We start from the raw sequence: 19,773 nt of genomic DNA on the forward strand, positions 1-19,773 counted from the left end.
TAACGTTTGAAAACCATCATATATAATTATTTAATCAGGGATATTACACAATTGTTTTTGCTTCAAATAAATGTATAGCAAAGTAGCAGTCGGGTTGTAGATCATAGGGAATCGAACTAGTTAATTATCTCTGTAAAGCAGGGGTCTTCAATCTTTCCTTGCCCAGGGCAAACCGGCGACCCAGGGTCCCCCATCGTACCATAAAAAGATGACGTCTAGTCTTACCAGGTGAATGATAATGGCAAGAAGTAATCTTCATTTTAAAATAAATAGATATGGTAGTGTTTTTTTTTTTTACCTTCCCGCAATATAATTACTAGAAAAGGTAACTCGAAACATTTTAGCTAAGAGCTCTTTAGCTGGTTAAACAAAGGTTAGCAAAAATGTAACGTTATGCCCAAGTCAAGAAAGCTTACCAGTAGCCACATTATAATTTGACGTGGAAGTGTAAACTCTAACATAACCTATTAACTATAAAAGGTAACTCCAAACACGTTTTCGCTGAAAGGTTAGCCATGTGTTAGCAAAAATGTATATCCAAGTAAAGAAAGCGTACAAGCTGCACTGGTAGCCTATTCGCGGGTGCTTTTTCAATTCCTATAACAGTTACTCCAGCGAGTGTAATTTGCTCAATATTAGGAGTTGACAAATAAAGTTGACAACATAAATAGATTCGCCTCTTTTCTACTGTAGGTATGTAAGTAAAAAAGTATATTCTGTTACTAGCGATATTCATAAAAACATTGACATTAAAAAAAAAACTTTTTTAAATTTTTTTTATTTACTTTTGCGGACCCCCTGCTGAATATCCCTGCTGTAAAGTACAATAGGCTGCACCTTGTAACAAACATTATTTAAAAAAATGATCTTCACTGATTGATCTCCAATGAATTTCCTCTGGTTCAGAGTAAGGCTCAACTTCAGTTGCAGAAATTCCTGGGATTGAGTTGACCCCAACTCTGCTCTGGTAATAGTGGAATGTACTGTCACTGCAAAGCATGATGAGTTACACAGAATATCCTGAATTATGTTTGATATCAAAAGGCAACCTTTTCCCATTTCTCCATATTGCAAAGTGCAATGGAGGTTATTGTTGTTGACCAGTATCTACATACCAATTGTGTAATTGCATTGGAAAGTCCTTTGGGGGTTAACAATCCAAACTACCAGCGATTTCTAACAGTTTATAGATGTTCTTCAGGCATCCAGGTGCTTGGTGAGTCGGCGTACTTTCTCTTTCTTGTTCCTGTTGCCATGCTTCTTCCAGGGTTTGCCCACAGGCTGTTCTAAGCCAGGTTTCCCTTGACTTACCAGTTCACGCTGGCCTACGCTGCCTTCCTTGTAACCCATGAAAGACTGGACCCCCTTGGTGAGCGCCCGAACATTCTCCTGGAACAAAAAACACAACAATGGGGTTACTATCTGAATTATCCCATTTCACTACAACCCATGGTAATAAAGTAATCTGCCTAGACTGGCTTGAGTTTGGTGTCAATTCTGCAAATGCAGCATTTTAATGTAATTTCTATGGAGTTGCCTTCTACTGTACCTGATGGAAGAAGTTCTTGTCGACCAAATTCTCGTGCCTCTTGACTTTGCTCGGTTTGTTGCCTATCTTGGAGTCCTCACCGTCTGCATCTCTGGTCTGGAACTTGCTGTGCTGGGGCTGGAAGTCTGCAGCACTGATGTGGGGAGGAGGGTGGCAGTACAGCAGTTTTCCCTGGAGATGATCAGACAGAACCAGTTAGTGGTGCTGCTCTCCCATTACTACTACTGAATTTAGGTAAACAGACTAAACAATATTTAGACTATTCTGCCTAATAAACCAGAGTTGTACAACAAGAGCATGTATTTGGTGGCGGGAGGAGAAGGATGAGGGTTAACTTACAATGACGTAATCCTTGAGGATGTAACGGGCTGATCTCGACTGGTCAGGTTGTCCGTGTGCTGTCATGAAGCCCCTCATGTCTGAAAGAGAACCGATCAGAACAGTGCCAATGGCTTGTTCGGACTCCATCACTATCATATGGCTTACATTGTGCTATGTCAGTTGTTCTACACTGTGCTGTACTGAATAAAGACAGGGTTTATAGTCTCACATCCATAGGCCATCAGTAGCTCCTCATAGTTGGGTATGCGGTCGGGGTCCTCGTCCTCTCGCGGGCGGATGATGTTGATGCCATAGGTGCCGTCCAGCACATCCCGAGGAATTGTCTGACACACGTGAGAAGTCTGTTAAGGCCTTAACCACACTGAACACCCAATCAAACATCTGAAAACTCCTTTACCGGTGTAAAATGTGCAGCTCTATTTTCGTCCAACTTAAAACAGATCTAGCCCTGACTCAAATGTATTTCAGAAAGAGATTGCTCCAGTATTATCTATTGATTGGGACAATAAATGTGACTCTTCTACACCCATAAGTTAACAGACAAGCGGTGTGTAGGGTTGGTAATTGAAGGATATGAGAGAGATGGCAGGCACATGGTCTCGTATCTGGTCGATGGGCAGGATCCCACAGCAGATCATCTCAGCTTTAGTGGACACAAAGGAGGGCATGACCAGGCCAGGGCAGTCACACAGACACAGACCTGGCTCCACGTACAGCGTCTGGAACACAAACAAACACACTTGAATGCTTTGACCCCACAAGAAAATAATGTATCGTCACCAAATGAACACATTTTTTAGAGGTCCAGCAGGCTACATCAGAGAGCCGGTCTTTACCTGAAAGTGCTTGGTGTGCCCAGGCGTGACTGAGACGGACACCTTCTTATTTCTCAGAATGGTGTTGATGGTCGAACTTTTGCCCACATTGGGATACCCCACCTGTTCAGAGAGTATATAGGAGAATTGAGATCCCACAAACGTCACTCCAAACACACGACCTGTTCTCCTACTGCAACATTTGAGCCTATTGATTTCCAGTGTGTGTATCTGTGTGTACTCACCAGCCCCACTGTGAGCTCGCCCTCTTTCAACGTTGGCCCATCGTGAGCAGCCTTAAATATGGCCAGCAGCTCATCTTTGGTCAGCAGGCGACTGGAGTTGTGGAAGGAGGAGCCGTGTGTGGAGCCATCTATACTCTCTTCATCGTCTGCCTCCTCATCCTCTGATGCCTCTTCACCCTCTGATGCCGTCTGCCAGTCTCCCTCTGCTACGCAGTCTTTAAACTGCTCCCCTTCCATATCGCTCTCCTCATCTTCTTCCTCCTCGCTCTTTTCCTCATTCTTCTCCTTGTTATCATCTACCTCCTGTCTTCGGCTCATATTGTCGTTGTCTGGCATTCCCTCGTCTTCATCCTCTGCTTCGCTCTTTTCATCCTCCTGCTCCTCCACTTCCATTCCCTGTGGAGAATGAACAAGGGCAGAAGAGGAGAACCATAGCAACTTGTCTTTCATCAGTCAAAAAAGTAACCAGGTTTAAACAGGCTAAGACATTACAATTCAAATGTGACTGCCTCCTCACCTTCTCCTCTGCCTCCAGCCTCTCGTTCTCCACCAGTGCGGACCAGAATACAGCGCGGAGGCCCTCTCTCTGGAAGTATCTGGCCCAGATCCTCCGCTGCTGCTGGGTCAGCAGGTCAGCCTTGTTCACCAGCAACAAGTTCACCTTGTGCCGGGACACCTCTTTTACATAGCACTCCTACAGGAACCAGGAAGATCAATGGGTGAAATACCGCAATGTTTCCCCCACTATCAGTTTGGTGGGGTGGGTTCCCCCACCTGGCAATGTCATACTACATTCAAGAAAAATTGGCCTCAATAGTTTGATGTGACAGCCTTAGGCCCTTTACTTACCAGGTCAGGGCAACGAAATAGCAATGGGTTTCTGGCATCAACAATCTGAACAACAATGTCACTGCGGAGGAAAATTCACAACATTTCCACCATCATACAAGGCATCGAACAGCTGACAATCAGTGTCACAAGACAGAGCAGCTCTGATTCCTACCTCCTCTCAATCACTCTCCAGAGCTGTCTCCAGAAATCCAAATTCCTCTCAAAGGGTGTAAGAATCATTTTCTGCTCCTCTTCAAGCCTATAAAACAAGATAGATAAACTTCCAGGCACTGCTGACATAAAACAGTGTTAGGAATTGAAGGTGAATTAAAGGATTATTACTAACTCATAAGAACTTCCAGTTGTTTTTGTTCTCCAGCGCTCTACCAGGTGGTTGAGAAGTCAAGATGGTCATACCACCAATGCCATATTAGAATGGCAATTTGCATTGCATTTTTACTCATCTCAACAATATTACAAAAACTACTTTAGGTCTGCTTCAATGGCTTTTATAGGTAGGTAAGCATAATTAAATCAACGAAATAAGGACATTATTGTAATTTTATATGTCCAAACGTGAATATGAAATTAATTTGAAATTAATGCGTTTTCAGGTGGTGTATAGTGCGATGTGCCTTACATTTCAAATGATCCCGGTTCTTCCATGTTTCCACATGTTTAGACTACATTTTGAGATATGATGAAGTGCCATTTTTTATTACTATTATAGAGCTCGCCAGTTTGTGGTCCTAAAAACCAGAAATGAGTTACCTCTGGTTCGTTCAGCCATTCCTATGGGGGAAATAATGGAGTTTTGGGATAAATACATGCTTTGGAGATCTTATACATTTTAGTCTAAGATAATATAATCAACCTTTGTGCTTGTTTTGATTACATAAATACTTAAAAATTCACAAAAAGTGACATTAGCTGATGAAGATTCTCAGAACAAAACACAAGATCTCCTAAGCCTGTGTTTACCACAGACTTTATTTTCGGCATTTATCCAAAAACACTACAAAAAGACATTGATTTCCCCACAGGCTTTGGCCAATGAGCCATGGCGGAGTTAGTGCCTACAAAAAGACTTCATTACTATTGCTCTCTATAGGCATTATTTTATTGACGACCTTAAGTCTGAATATTGATTAATTGTCCATGTAATGTGGTTTATCCAATTTATGTTTCCTAATAGTGTGTTGTCAACAATTCGATCATATTTTCCACCAAAATAAGTTTTTAATAAAAAATAAATGTACCCTACTCTTAGTCCACCATACTCTTTACTGACCTATCAACTGTCTGGTTGAACACTTTTTTAAACAAAATTCTTACATTGTAACTATTTAATTTCATACTCTTACTCTTTAAGATCTACTAACAGGATTGTGCAATATTAATCCCTCACCAAGTGAAATCATGCCTTTTATCCCATATCTTTGGTTACCATTTTTTTGTTCTTACAGCCCTCTGAGTGGGAAAAGTTAGAGTGACAACACTGAACTGCAGCAAAACAAAATTATACAAATTGTGTTAATAGATGCAGGAAGGCTGTTGGAGTTGATCAAGTTCAAGTGAAGATTTTTTTCATATCAACTTTTAAATCCATTGCCAAAACATGCTATACCAGACGATTAAGAATAGGGTTAAAGGTTTAATTGCAGGCACACAATCTATAACATCAAAACAATTACATCCTATTCAATTAATGGGGGGGGGGGGGTTCATACTCTGCCAGTTCTCGTCTCCACTCCAGGAAGCTGTCTCTCTCTGTCTGCTGGAGGACCTCTGGACTGGTGCCTTCATCCCAGTGAGGCCTGAAATATGACAAGACAAAGAAGGCAGTAATGGAACATCAGAAGCAATGCAATATTAGCACAATTCCTACTTCTAACACAACTAGAAAGAAGACAAAATACATGTTGACAGTGTAATGTCTTTGGAGTCTCTGGGCTTACTGCACCTTCGTGGAATTCTGAGGAGTTGTTTGTTCTCCTCGTGCAGCTTCTTCAGCTTTGCCGTCTCCTCGGCTGTCAGTAATCCTGCCCGAGCTTCAGCTGCCACAAACTTGATGTTGAGCTTTTCTGGGGAAACATTTTATCCATCAGTTGCATCCTGGGAATCCAGTCTAAAGTACTTGTAGATGACCGTTTTCAAGGATCACTTGTCACGTCAATGCAATAGAGTATTTACCTGCAACAAACTCTGTCCCGGCCATTTCAGCAGTTGCAAGGAAGTCATCCATAGAGCTCTGTTCAGTCACTGACTGCAGGTTGAGGCGACCCCAGTCGTAGCCATCGTTCAGTTCACTGGTGTGGAGCTGGCAATGTGAGATCAAGTTTAGTCATCAGAAAGTTGTCTAGCTAGCTACAGCTAATAAGACAGACAGACAGTCATTAAAACATGTACAGTGCCTTCGGAAAGTATTCAGACCCCTTGACTTTTTTCACATTGTTACATTACTTCCTTATTCTAAAATTGATTTAAAAAAAATAAAAGAATTAAAGCAATTTGACAAAGCAAAAACAGGTTTTTAGACAGCATCAAGTCTTCTTGGGTATGACGCTACAAGCTTGGCACACCTGTATTTTGGGAGTTTCTCCCATTCTTCTCTGCAGATCCTCTCAAGCTTTGTCAGGTTGGATGGGGAGCGTTGTTACACAGCTATTTTTAGGTCTCTCCAGAGATGTTCGATCGGGTTCAAGTCCGGGCTCTGGCTGGGCCATTCAAAGACATTCAGAGACTTGTCCCGAAGCCACACCTGCGTTGTCTTGGCTGAGTGCTTAGGGTCGTTGTCCTGTTGGAAGGTGAACCGTTGCCCCAGTCTGAGGTCCTGAACACTCTGGAGGTTTTCATCAAGGATCTCTCTCTACTTTGATCTGTTCATCTTTGCTTCGATCCTGACAAGTCTCCTAGTCCCTGCCGCTGAAAAACATCCCCACAGCATGATGCTGCCACCACCATGCTTCACCATAGAGATGGTACCAGATTTCCTCCAGACGTGATGCTTGCCATTCAGGCCAAAGAGTTCAATCTTGGTTTCATCAGACCAGAGAATCTTGTTTCTCATGGTCTGAGAGTCCTTTAGGTGCCTTTTGGCAAACTCCAAGCGGGCTGTCATGTGCCATTTACTGAGGAGTGGCTTCCATCTGGCTACTCTACCATAAAGGCCTGATTGGTGGAGTGATGCAGAGATGGTTGTCCTTCTGGAAGGTTCTCCCATCTTCACAGAGGAACTCTCGAGCTCTGTCAGAGTGACCATCAGGTTCTTGGTCACCTCCATGACCAAGGCCCTTCTCCCCCGATATCTCAGTTTGGCCGAGTGGCCAACTCTAGAAAGAGTCTTAGTGGATCCAAACTTCTTCGATTTAAGAATGATGAAGGCCACTGTGTTCTTGTGGACCTTCAATGCTCCCGAAATGTTTTGATACCCTTCCCCAGATCTTTGCCTCGACACAATCTACGGACAATTCCTTCAACCTCGTGGCTTGGTTTCTGCTCTGGCATGCGCTGTTAACTGTGGGACTTCCCTAATCATGTCCAATCAATTTAATTTACCACAGGTGGGCTCAAATCAAGTTGTAGAACCAACTAAAGGATGATCATAGGAAACAGGATGCAACCGAGTTTAATTCCAAGTCTCATAGCAAAGGGTCTGAATATTTATGTAAATATTAAAGTTGTTTTATCTAAAAACCTGTTTTAGCTTTGTCATTATGGGGTATTGTATGTAGATTGCTGATGATCATTTTTTATTTAATCCATTTTAGAATAAGGCTGTAACGTAACCAAATTTGGAAAAAGTCAAGGGGTCTGAATACTTTTCAAAGGCACTGTAGTTACTTCATTTTCAACAGTTCAGTATTCACCAAATTCTGCTTTCCTCCAATTAACGTTCCTCAGCGAAATAGTGAGGTAGAACTGGATAGAACCCTTGGAGGTAGGCATCTACTGTTATATGTTTAGCTCGCTAACTAGCTAGCTAGCTGTTGAAACGTGTATCAACATATAGTAACAGTTAACGTTACCCAAGTATCGCCCCTCTTGTTGCCTCGGCCTGCGTTGAGTCTCTCCTTTATCAGTGATCTCCCGAGCCCCATGGCAGACTTCTTCTTACCCATTTTTTCGGTTTGGGTTTAGCCTTGCTTGTTAACGTTACCACAAATCTGTTTTTGTAAAATTTAGCCCATGTGAGAATTATTGTCCCATGAGGAAGTGAAACGGAACGTCCCAACTTCACTGCAGAATGACGAATAACTATCGAGATTAATCATGTTTTCTCTAATGTATATTTAGACTTATTTCTGGAGATTATTGAACCTGGAGGTTAGTGAATCAAACTCGCTGTGTATTTGTATAGCTTTTATTGGGATTTAATGTAATGATTTGTGCATTGACTTTGGATTTGTGGTACATTCCAAAATATGTGTCCAGCACTCAAATATGCATTGAAGGAAACATCCTTTGGCAAATAATAGTTCCGCCAAGGACAAGGTCATGTGACAGGTGCTACCACCTAAATGTCGATACTAAATTGTATTCATTTCTAAATATATAACCTACTCAATATATTTATAATTACATTTCTGCAATGTATGCGCAACACAAGAAACTAGTTCAGATAGATTTGTAAACTAGATTTTTTCATAACTGTAGGCCTTTAAAAAAATATATATATAATTTTTTTAATATATATATAGTTATTTTTTCCTTTTTGTGGTGAAAATTTTCAGAAAATTCCACACTTTTGTTTGGGGGTGTTTCATGAAGAGACTATTATACTCTAGCCCAATTATACGTATAGCCTACTTATAACATTCTTATTCTTAAATGTTAGTTTATTTTAAACTTGTTACAGACTAATGAAAGAGGCTTGAACGCATGTTATCAGTACAGGGGGAAACTCTGTTGCATTGCCAACAGATGGCAGCATAAAACAAAGGATGAGGAGCAAAAATATTATTTTGGTGCATTGCCATCCATTGAATAATTGACAGCAAACCAGCCTTAATTTGTATTATACGATTGATATAATGAAACTTTAGGTAGGCTATGTATAGGCTCGATTTGTATCCCTCTTGCATTTAGGTTTATGTTTTTAAGCGAACTAGATACAGAAGTTATATCCGTTGTGTTCTGAGTGAATACAGGTACAACGGAATTATTGTTGCAATTTACAGGTCGGATGTATATAAGCTGTTATCAGTTTTGTATATTAGCCTATATTTCCCAAATTCGCATGATTTCAGTTCATAAATAAACCTTTGTAAGTGCGCTCTGAGTGCCAATTTTATCCTCAAGGGAGAGCTGTTTGACTTTGGTCTCCTCCTCTATGTTCCCTGCAGAGACACTGAAATGGTTCAACCCAGTATATATCCACTATAGACCATCCCACTCACAGCAGAACCAACCTTACAGCAATCATTAACCGCAGAATGGGATAGCGCAGTTGTCTGGTTATGGAGAAGTCTTCAGAGGATGAGCAAATGAATTACAGGATAACTTGACCGTTTGTTGTATTGGAGTTGCTATTATATGAAAAAGATCAGTAAAAAGATTAGATTTAGTTGCAGTAAAACGTTCGCTGTAGTTGTAGATTTTTTGCTGTTTACGTGACACGACCATATAATGCTGCCTTGGAAGAAGAATAAGTTCGACCTGATAGATGAAGATAAACAGTCGAAGCAGAAGGGTTATGCCGTGAGTTTGAACTACTCTGCGCTGACCTCCTTTGCCAAGTCTTGTCCGGAGAGTGCTTTGAACAGGGTTGGAAGCATGTTCAAGTCAAAAAGGAAAAAGGTGAAAATTACCAGCGAAGACCCAACATACACGGTCCTCTACCTGGGCAATGCCACCACCATCCAGTCGAAAGGAGAAGGCTGTACGGACGTGGCTGTGAGCAAGATTTGGGGCAAGAGCGAAATGGGCAAAAATGGCACAAAGATGAAACTGACCATCAGCTCGCAGGGAATCCGGATGGTGCATGTGGACGACAAGGCGAGAAGACCGGGACATTTGTATTTATTGCACCGGATAACCTATTGCGTTGCCGACCCAAGGTTACACAAAATTTTCGCTTGGATATACAGACATGAGATGAAGCACAAGGCAGTGATGCTAAGGTGCCATGCGGTGCTGGTGTCCAAGCCGGAGAAGGCAAAGGCCATGGCACTGCTTTTGTACCAGACCTCGGCAACAGCGCTTGCTGAATTTAAAAGACTTAAAAGGAGGGACGATGCAAGGCACCAGCAACAGCAGCTGATAGGGGAACAAACCATACCCCTTGTGCCCCTCAGGAAGCTTCTAAACGGACAGTGTTATTACAAACCCCCGGTGGAGCGCAGCAGGAGCGCCCCCAAATTGGGCTCTATCACAGAGGACTTGATCGGAGAGGAGGAGGAGGAGAAAGCGATGCTCTTTGAGTGTGAGGACATTCTAGACACGAATGACGATTGTGTGGGCAATGGTAAACAGGAGCTGTCCCAGATTATCAGTGACCTTGGAGAGATGTGCATTGGAAACGACGTACAAACACTAAAAGCGGACTTTAGGGTTACCCGACTCCTCTCCGGGGAGAGCACGGGCAGCGAATCGTCAATAGAAAGCAACCAGGAGCCAATTTCGGTCTCAAACGGATTCGAGGGGGGAAGATGCAGGAAATAACATGAATAAGTCTGCATTTTCCTGGAGCCAAAATTGCCTCCACAAATAATTTCTGTATATTTCACGCTGTCCATTAAATGAGTGTAGGCAATGCCTGTAGTATTGCGGCTCCTCGTGAAAGGATATAATAGGGTTGTTACAATGATTGTGGACAAAATCCTCACAAAAAAACACCTATTATTGAATGATATTCTGGGAAACATGGATAGTCTACAGAAAAGGGGAAGACTGCATGCTGAGACTGAACCCCAAACTCGCAGTGCGCACCAGGACAGTGATTTCCACTCTTCAATAAGAGGGTTTGTATTAGAGCTTGTTTACCCAACCCATTTCCCTCATGGAAATGACATTCTTCTTGAACAACACTGTCCGCGATTATGTAACTTTACGTTTTAAAAGCACGTTTACTTTTTGGCTCGATGGGTTAAATTAGATGTCCCTCACTCTCCTTTCAGGACGCTTTTCTACAATTAAAAACTGTTGTTAAATTCAGTCGAGTATTACGTTTATTAGGCTATGTGTATAATATCGTTTTCTCGTAGGCCTATATGGTCTCATAAACATAATGTCATATCTTTGCCGTGCAAAAGAAAATTACCCTAATGTATTAAGACGTACATCGTAAATGCATTATGTGTATACAGATATCCATTATTTTTTAAAGGAGAAAATGTGGTTTGTTTATGTGAACCTAAAAAAAGACCAATAAAAAATACAAATCAAAGAAGATGCAGGCGTTTGTATAGTTGATGCACTCATTTGGTACATTATTTCTAAGAATCCAGTATCATTTCCATAGAGTATGTACACCTTGTGATTTGATGCCTCAACTTTACCCCTCCAAATGTAGGTCCATGCATGCACCACTGGGTTTAGAATTGCAATGAGTTAATGGGAACATATCAGCATTCACACCTACATTATTTTTGAAGGCCTACTTTTTTGCATGTAACTGATTGATAAAAGATTCATTTACCAACATTACACCCCCCCCCCCCCATCCTTGGGAATCACATAATTTTGGGGAAATAGTTTTAGTGGAGGTTGGCATGCATGGGAGAGACATCTCATGGCCAAGTTTATTCTGGGAAAGGGAAAACACTCTCTTGTTCTAATGATTTCTAGTAAATTAGTCAACTGTCAGTTCTCTCACAGACATTTCTGCATTGCTCAGTTTATGTTGGTGACAATGTTTCAAGAGGGTGTTACATCCATTACTTGTTGAGTTGACACCTGCAGTGCAAACAACACCTCTATTTTCTCTCCAGCTCTGTTTTTGAAAGGTGGGCTCGCTGTATTGCAGTCACCATTGTAATTAGGGGATGACTAGAAATGTTTTATGATTGTTATTATGGTTGTAGTCGTACAACCGTGGGGACAGGCCCAGGTAAACCACAACACCACTAGGGGCTCAGTCATTAAAGAGAGAGTATTGTGTTACATCAAAAAAATACTTAATGTAAGACCAAGGAGTCTATTTATAGTAGTTACTAAGCTAATTCTTATTCATCTATTATTACAATTTTGTTACTGCAGAATTTGGTACAGATTTAAATTCCGTACGTACTTTACAAATAACAATGTGTATCAATACATCTGAGTCATGTCTGTATGTTAGCCCAATTGTCCGCGTGTTTGATATTTAAAGTCTTGCCTACAGCCTGGGTTGTCTTGCCTAAACAGAATACGCTCTTATTAGGCTCCATACAGATCCTATTCAATTCATAATTCTATGTTAGGCTCACACACACACGTGTGAGCTTAGGGTGCTATCTGCGTTCACAGACTGCCACCACACTGCTACTTTTATTGCTTTTCTATAAGTAGAACTGTCATGGAAGCTTCTTGTCCATGCTCTACCAAACACGCATAGCAACAGGCCCACATGAATACCACCAACTGTATTCAGATCTTGCCTGTCACATTGAGTGGTATTAATAACACAGTAGTGCCACCATGGTCACAGCACTGCTCTGTCGGGAGTTGTCACACTACTGGGCATGGTGTTCTTAAGATCATATTTCATGAGAAGGGAGCTGAGGGCAGTCACCACTCTCTGTGTCTGTCTGCGAGGACTACTGTATTGATATGGACATTGGTATTCTAGTTGGGGATAGTTCAGTGCTGCTTCAGTCCAGCATTAGCCTCAGTCTGTCTGCCAGTGCTTTACTCCAGAGCCCTCTACAGCATGCAGAGATGCTACTTCAGTGGCAGCCACTTCTACCTGTGCAGCGGCTCAGTAATAAGAACTGAATTAGAGATGAGGCGAGAAAGGTGAGCTTGTTCCCTGTTTAGAATCCAGGTGATGTGTGAAGGTGTCTTGTTATATGAACAGTGCCTATTGCACTAAACCAACATAGACCGTCCCAAGACCTTTCCAACACTTCATATATAGCCTGGATGGCCCACCACGGCTCTAGAAATGGGAAGTCAGTGCTTTGGGCCAATGATTGCCCATGGGTCCTATAAAAAGCAACACATCTCCTCATTTTGAATTGATGCAATGGTGGTCACTAGGACACAGTAAGACAAAACTACACAACACCGAGGCTGTGTCACTCGCTGCACTTTCTTTCTTTCAGGGAGTGGATGGAAACTACTGGGGGAATCGAAATAGCAACAGTGTGTCAACCCACACAGTTTCCCTTGTCAACGTGGTGCTGCTTCCATCTGCACTAGCTGCAGTCTCACTGAAGCCTCCCATACAATAATTACACCACAGACAGTATGACATCATCAGCACATGCTCACCACATAATAAACGAGCAGGATGTGCTATTAGTGGACAACTGCAAACTAGCGCTTATAAACCTCTCATAACTCTTCTATTTTTAAAGTACCCCTTGCAATAACTAGAAAGTTTCGCCCTAGTGCAGCCGTGACCTACTGTATATTTTCCCTCAGTGCCAGCAAGCTACATTTGGATGCTTTGTTAAGCTTACCATATGCTTCCTAGTCAAAACAGTTAATGCATATATTATGACAATTTTGTGACGTTTCTGTTCGTTTTGGTGTTCGGCTATTTGAGCGCACATTTTTTCTTGAAGCAAGCCGAAGTTCGGTAGCGGAAGTCTACACCCCTTCGTCTGTGATTGATCAACAATAAGGATTCTTCAATTAAGTGATTGTTGTCTTTCAACGACAGATGACTAGTTTTCATGCCAATGTTGTTCACTTGAGAAATACTGCATCAAACATCTTGGTTAGATTTAAAATCAGGCGACTAAGACTTCAGAAAAAAAATCTAAATGAATGGCAGAGTCATGATTTATCTTAGATTGATTCGGACTATTTTTAGGAAGTGTTACTGCAGGTTGTTTTGTACAGCGTCTCAAGAGGGACAAACAGTAATATTTCTGCTTTTTTCTAGTTTTTTAAGCAAATGTCTTTTTAAGGGAGTATGCGTGGCACAGATGTTAGCTTCGCCAAGCCGAGTTCTGCTAGGAGCAAACCGGACCAAGTATGCGGATGCCTTTACAAGGCCGCCAAACCTTGTTCCTGTCTCTTTTGTTTTTCAGCATAACCTGAATATCCTCTCCGTGTTTATTGAGTGTGTCTGATTTAACAGTTTAATACGATGTGTTGACATTTAGTGCATGTAAACATATGTTAATTCAAACCTCGTGGGGCAGGAGCAGATGTTATTGTCTTTCCCTTTTCACTGATAAAAGGAATAAAATAGGCTTTTAAAATTCAAATGTCACTTACAACTTCACCTTAAAGGTCCAATACAGCAGTTTGTATTTCAATAACAAATCATTCCTGGGTAACAATTAAGTACCTTACTGTGATTGTTTTCAATTAAAATGGTAAAAAAATAACCAAAATATGTATATTTTTTTAATGTTAAAAAAATTAAGGGCTAATGTAAGGCTTGATGCTGGTGACGAGAAGCAGGTACAGGGGGTGAACATTTTAATAACCACGAACAGGAACAGAATAAGGACCGCGTCTGGACAGGTGAAACGGAACAACAATAATGCTGACACGGGGATGAATCAGAGGAAACAGACAGATATAGGGAAGGCAATCAAAACGTGAAGGAGTCCAGGTGAGTTAAATGAGCGCTGATTCTTGTAATGATGGTGACAGGTGTGCGTAATGAAAGGCAGCCTGGCGCCCTTGAGCGTCAGAGAGGGAGAGCGGGAACAGGCGTGACAGGTAACTCAGCTTTAATATTGCAGATAGATTGTAGCTTCCAACAATTTAATTGTCTGCATCATTTCCAATCCCCCATATATATTTTCTTGTAAATATATACAGTGCCTTCGGAAAGTATTCAGACCCCTTGACCTTTTCCACATTTTGTTACGTTACAGCCTTATTCTAAAATGTATTACATCGTTTTTCCCCTCCCCTCATCAATCTACACACAATACCCCATAATGCAAAGCAAAAACGATTTTAAAAAACATTTTTTTTTGCTAATTTATTACAAATATAAACCTGAAATATTGCATTTACATAAGTATTCAGACCGTTTACTCAGTACTTTGTTGAAGCACCTTTGGCAGTGATTACAGCCTTGAGCCTTCTTGGGTATGATGCTACAAGCTTGGCATACTTGTATTTGGGGAGTTTCTCCCATTCTTCTCTGCAGATCCTCTCAAGCTCTGTCAGGTTGGATGGGGAGCGTTGCTGCACAGCTATTTTCAGGTCTCTCCAGAGATGTTCGATCAGGTTCAAGTCTGGGCTTTAGCTGGGCCATTCAAGGACATTCAGAGACTTTTCCCAAAGCCACTCCTGTGTTGTCTTGGCTGTGTGCTTAGTGTTGTTGTCCTGTTGGGAGGTGAACCTTCGCCCTAGTCTGGGAACCTGCTCCAGAGCACTCAGGACTTTATCATGGATCTCTCTGTACTTTGCTCCGTTCATCTTTGCCTCAATGCGTCTCCCAGTCCCTGCCGCTGAAAAACATCCCCACAGCATGATGCTGCCACCACCATGCTTCACCGTAGGGATGGTGCCAGGTTTCCTCCAGATGTGACACTTGGCATTCAGGCCAAAGAGTTCAACCTTGGTTTCATCAGACCAGAGAATCTTGTTTCTCATGGTCTGAGAGTCCTTTTGGTGCCTTTTGACAAACTCCAAACGGGCTGTGATGTGCATTTTGCTGAGGAGTGGCTTCCGTCTGGCCACTCCATCATAAAGACCTGATTGGTGGAGTGCTGCAGAGACGGTTGTCCTTCTGGAAGGTTCTCCCATCCCCACAGAAGAACTCTGGAGATCTGTCAGAGTAACCATCGTGTTCTTGGTCACCTCCCTGACCAAGGCCCTTCTCCCCCGATTGCTCAGTTTGGCTGGGTGGCCAGCTCTAGGAAGAGTCTTGTGGGTTCCAAACTTCTTCCATTTAAGAATGATGGGGGCCACTGTGTTCTTTGGGACCTTCAATGCTGCAGAAATGTTTTGGTACCCTTTCCCAGATCTATGCCTCGAAACAATCCTGTATCGGAGCTCTACGGACAATTTTGTTGACCTCATAGCTTGGTTTTTGCTCTGATATGCACTGTGGGACCTTATATAGACAGGTGTGTGCCTTTCCAAATCATGTCCAATCGATTTCATTTTTCAGTGGTGAACTCCAATCAAGTTGTAGAAACATCTCGAGGATGATCAATGGGAACAGGATGCACCTGAGCTCAATTTTGAGTCTCATAGCAAAGGGTCTGAATACTTATGTCAATAAGGTATTTTTTATTTTATTTTTATAAATTAGCATTTTTCTTCTCCGCTTTGTCATTATGGGGTATTGTGTGTAGATTGATGAGGATTTGTAAAAAAAATGTTTGTTTAGAATAAGGCTGTAACGTAATAAAATGTGGAAAAGAGGAAGGGGTCTGAATACTTTCCAAATGCACTGTATATAAAACATAGAATAATCACGTTTCTGACTGCACTGGGCCTTTTAAACAAACAGTTTTTGTTTAACCTACTGTAAGGTATATGACTCAACAGTTTGTTAAATAGTACACCACTCATGTTTGAACAAGACAACACGCTAACCTGTCAAATTGTATATACTATAGTCCTACTCCAGTCTTGTTTTAAGCTAATTTATCACCTGATTTACTTGACAAAAGGCACGTCTCAATAGGTGGTCAGGGTATCCTCATGATAGGGGGGTGGGCATTTCCTCTGTTGTTCTTTATTGCTCCTCTATTGTTTCTCAAGCAAGGGGGAGGCCGATGACATTACGAATCCCCGTCAGACCAACTCCTTGAATACCTCTTGAAGTTTGAAGTTACCTGAAAGCTGACAGCACTTTAACCTCGTAGTTGTTGTATCATTTCAAATCCAAAGTGCTGGAGTACAGAGCCAAAACATCCAAAAATGTGTGACTGTCCCAATACTTTTGGAGCTCACTGTAGATCTCAACACCTCTCATGTTTGACTTACATACATTTTTCCTCAAGTGGTTTTGCCATGTTGTAATCATCACTGCCGTCAGCAATTCAGAAACACATTTTTTGTGTGCTCCATGGAAGATCTCAATAAATACTGCTTACTTGAATCATAAGAGATTTGCTAATCATCTGCTTGTGGAACATAACAGTACAGGTTGAACCAGAACAACTACAGCTGGGACTTGTTTCGAGTCGTGCAAATCAATCTGTTGTTAAATAATGCATGGGATGTTTGGAACAGTGGCTTTTTAGGTCGAGCTCCTGTTACATCAACAGCAGAGAGACAACATTGGCCTGGATCATTATGAAGAGACCATTGACCCTTTGAATAATGGCAATACACAAAAACACACATAGATCGTCTGGATGGCAAAAACAAAAGGTGTTTTGGCATGCGCCTTTACACAGACACACACAGATGGTGAAATATGACAATAGAAGCCTAGACAGCAGGCACGAGCTTGCCTGGGGGCAGAGATAACTTTCTAGTTGTTTTGGAGTCTAATTTATAATCTGGAGATCTATAATCAAATGGAGCTTCAATTACAGTAATCAACTTTGGTTGTGTTTTTTAGATCCTCCCACAATTCATCCTAGGCTGCTATTATGGCACATTTTGAGGTATAGCATGTATAGGCTAGATTGAAATCAAGGCGAACTTTGGCTGTATTGACTCAATGTAATCCAGCTGCTCATTGGCGGCCCTCCCTGGCAGTGGTACAATACATCTGGTCGTTCTGGTTTAGTGACATGGCAGGTGTCAAAGACAAGACAATCTAATCTGACACTCCTGATGACATTCGTAGGCTGTGTAAGGGAAGATAAGCTCTGAGAGACATTAGCCTGGAAATTGTGTGAGGGTGTGAGGGTGTGTGTGTGAGAGAGAGAGAGAGAGAGAGAGAGAGAGAGAGAGAGAGAGAGAGAGAGAGAGAGAGAGAGAGAGAGAGAGAGAGAGAGAGAGAGAGAGAGAGAGAGAGAGAGAGAGAGAGAGAGAGAGAGAGAGAGAGAGAGAGAGAGAGAGAGAGAGAGAGAGAGAGAGAGAGAGAGAGAGAGAGAGAGAGAGATCGTCTATGGCACTGAGTCACTTTCATGTCAACACATTTGTAGATTTATTTTCCCTGGGTTGTCTCTGGAAGTTCAGTGTCAAAGGAACAGGAGCTTGCTATGCTATTCTGGTGGAGAGAGTACAGAAACATCAATGTTGTGGCAGACATGTTTAATGCACAAGTATGCACATTCATTGAATAAAGCTTATCTTATGAAACACACAGTAAGATACGCCAAGCTGATTTCAGCATCAGCTAAAATATACTCTATAAGCAAAAGTCAATTGCCTCTCTTGAGAATGGACCAGGCTTACTCAACTTCTACATTATAGATATATCACTGACAAAATCTGTCATCACTTTGTTCTCAGATGTAATTTGGGCCATGTGAACCATCCACTTTTCAGTATGAGACATAGGGAGCTTCTTTTGGAAAGGCACATCTCGCCCTATCCCCATAATGGCCACCTGGTAATGAGCCATGTCTGTGGTGGTGGCCCTTCTCCCTGGGCGACAGTGAAACACTAGAGCCCCCAAAGCCCCACTTGGCTGCCAGTTGCTCTTGTTTTCCACTGCTTCTGTCACAAATGTTTTCCCCCAGGAGAGTCATAGATTTCAGCATGGTTATTTCTGTCCTTCCGTTAGCAGGGAGTAAATTGAATAATAACAGGAGGAGAGCAGGGAAAATCACGGGACTGACTGACAGACTGCCTGTGTGTATGGTATGGGAGATCCCATCAAAACAGAATCCGTCCACGACCTCTTTCATTTTCAGAACAGGATACGGCGGCCATGTTAATATCCCAAAATGCTACCTGTTCATTCATGTGGAAACAGTGGAGTCAGTGAAAATTGTACAATACGTACAGCATCTTCTTATCGTATTGCAGTACTTACCCCGAAACTAGAGATGATATCTCTTAGATTCTTAGAAAATGTCCGGATGTACTCTCTAGATTAATTCCTTCAGTAGCTACATGTTTATGGGCAGAAGACTGAAGCAGTGGCTACAGCACTACAGTGCCTCCACTCTGCTCTCCCAGAGGGACTGAGTGCGAGTTCATCATTTGAGATGAGGACTATTGGCGACTGGTGTGTCGAGCTGACACAGGAGAATAGTGTTAATGTGTAAAGAATACACACCACTGTGGGAGATAGCCTTGGAGGTCTGCTCCTGAGCCAAACAGATGTATTTGTTTCTATTTGGAGGTCTCTCTGTTGGCTGGCTGCATGATGTAACAAAACATTTCCCATAACAGTATAGTGTCCTCTTATTTAACACAAGTGGACGTTTGAAACTCATTATTTGTTGTGAACGGATATGTTAATCTGGTTTGCCCCATCAATTACCGTGGGATGATGAAAACATGCCACCATATCTTTATGGACTGTGCAGTCTGGGTATATCTGCCACTACAGTCAGTTTTCCTGGACCAAGATTAAGAGAATTTCCATTGAAAGTGCATTTTAGTCCAGGACTAAGTTTAATCAGGATCTGGGAAACCGTCCCCAAGTGTTTTTAGTTATGGGATTATATTATGTCGCTATTGGATTGTATGAACTCTCGTGATTGATTAGATTATACATAACCAGAGCTGAATATTCCATTGGAAATACCGTATAATTGTCAGACCTCATTGTTGTATTGACACATGGTATGTACTACCGTGCTGGCCGACGAGCCAAGATGGTGTATACTGTAGGGCACTGGGGCTGGTGTCATCGATCTGTGCTATTTCACCAACGTATGTACGTGTCAACAGTTGGCGCCCATGTGGAAACATATTGACTTTGGTTCTGACGTGGTTCTCACAATGCCTCAATGGAAATGATTGGATACAAGCCTTGAACTGAGAGGATGTAGTTTTCCACCCGCTTACC

The 19,773-nt window shown here is 42.0% G+C and overlaps 2 protein-coding genes across 2 annotated transcripts; one reads left to right on the forward strand and one right to left on the reverse strand.

Annotated features, from left to right (window-relative positions):
• lsg1 (large 60S subunit nuclear export GTPase 1) lies at window positions 1–8,119 on the reverse strand. The gene is made up of 14 exons (XM_071344884.1): window positions 7,811–8,119; window positions 5,976–6,102; window positions 5,746–5,866; window positions 5,513–5,599; window positions 3,955–4,041; window positions 3,801–3,861; window positions 3,469–3,645; window positions 2,952–3,347; window positions 2,728–2,829; window positions 2,474–2,610; window positions 2,100–2,230; window positions 1,889–1,968; window positions 1,550–1,720; window positions 1–1,389 (listed from the first exon to the last, which is right to left on the reverse strand). Exons 1-14 carry the CDS (start codon window positions 7,901–7,903, stop codon window positions 1,198–1,200), a joined length of 1,962 nt encoding a protein of 653 aa, XP_071200985.1. The 5' UTR covers window positions 7,904–8,119; the 3' UTR covers window positions 1–1,197.
• A 1,054-nt stretch (window positions 8,120–9,173) lies between these two features.
• On the forward strand, window positions 9,174–11,172 carry LOC139540868 (protein FAM43A-like). Its single transcript, XM_071344886.1, has one exon. It carries the CDS (start codon window positions 9,411–9,413, stop codon window positions 10,443–10,445), a length of 1,035 nt encoding a protein of 344 aa, XP_071200987.1. The 5' UTR covers window positions 9,174–9,410; the 3' UTR covers window positions 10,446–11,172.
• The last annotated feature ends 8,601 nt before the right edge of the window (window positions 11,173–19,773 follow it).

Source organism: Salvelinus alpinus, chromosome 16 (genome assembly GCF_045679555.1).
Source record: "Salvelinus alpinus chromosome 16, SLU_Salpinus.1, whole genome shotgun sequence".
Lineage (NCBI taxonomy): Eukaryota > Metazoa > Chordata > Actinopteri > Salmoniformes > Salmonidae > Salvelinus > Salvelinus alpinus.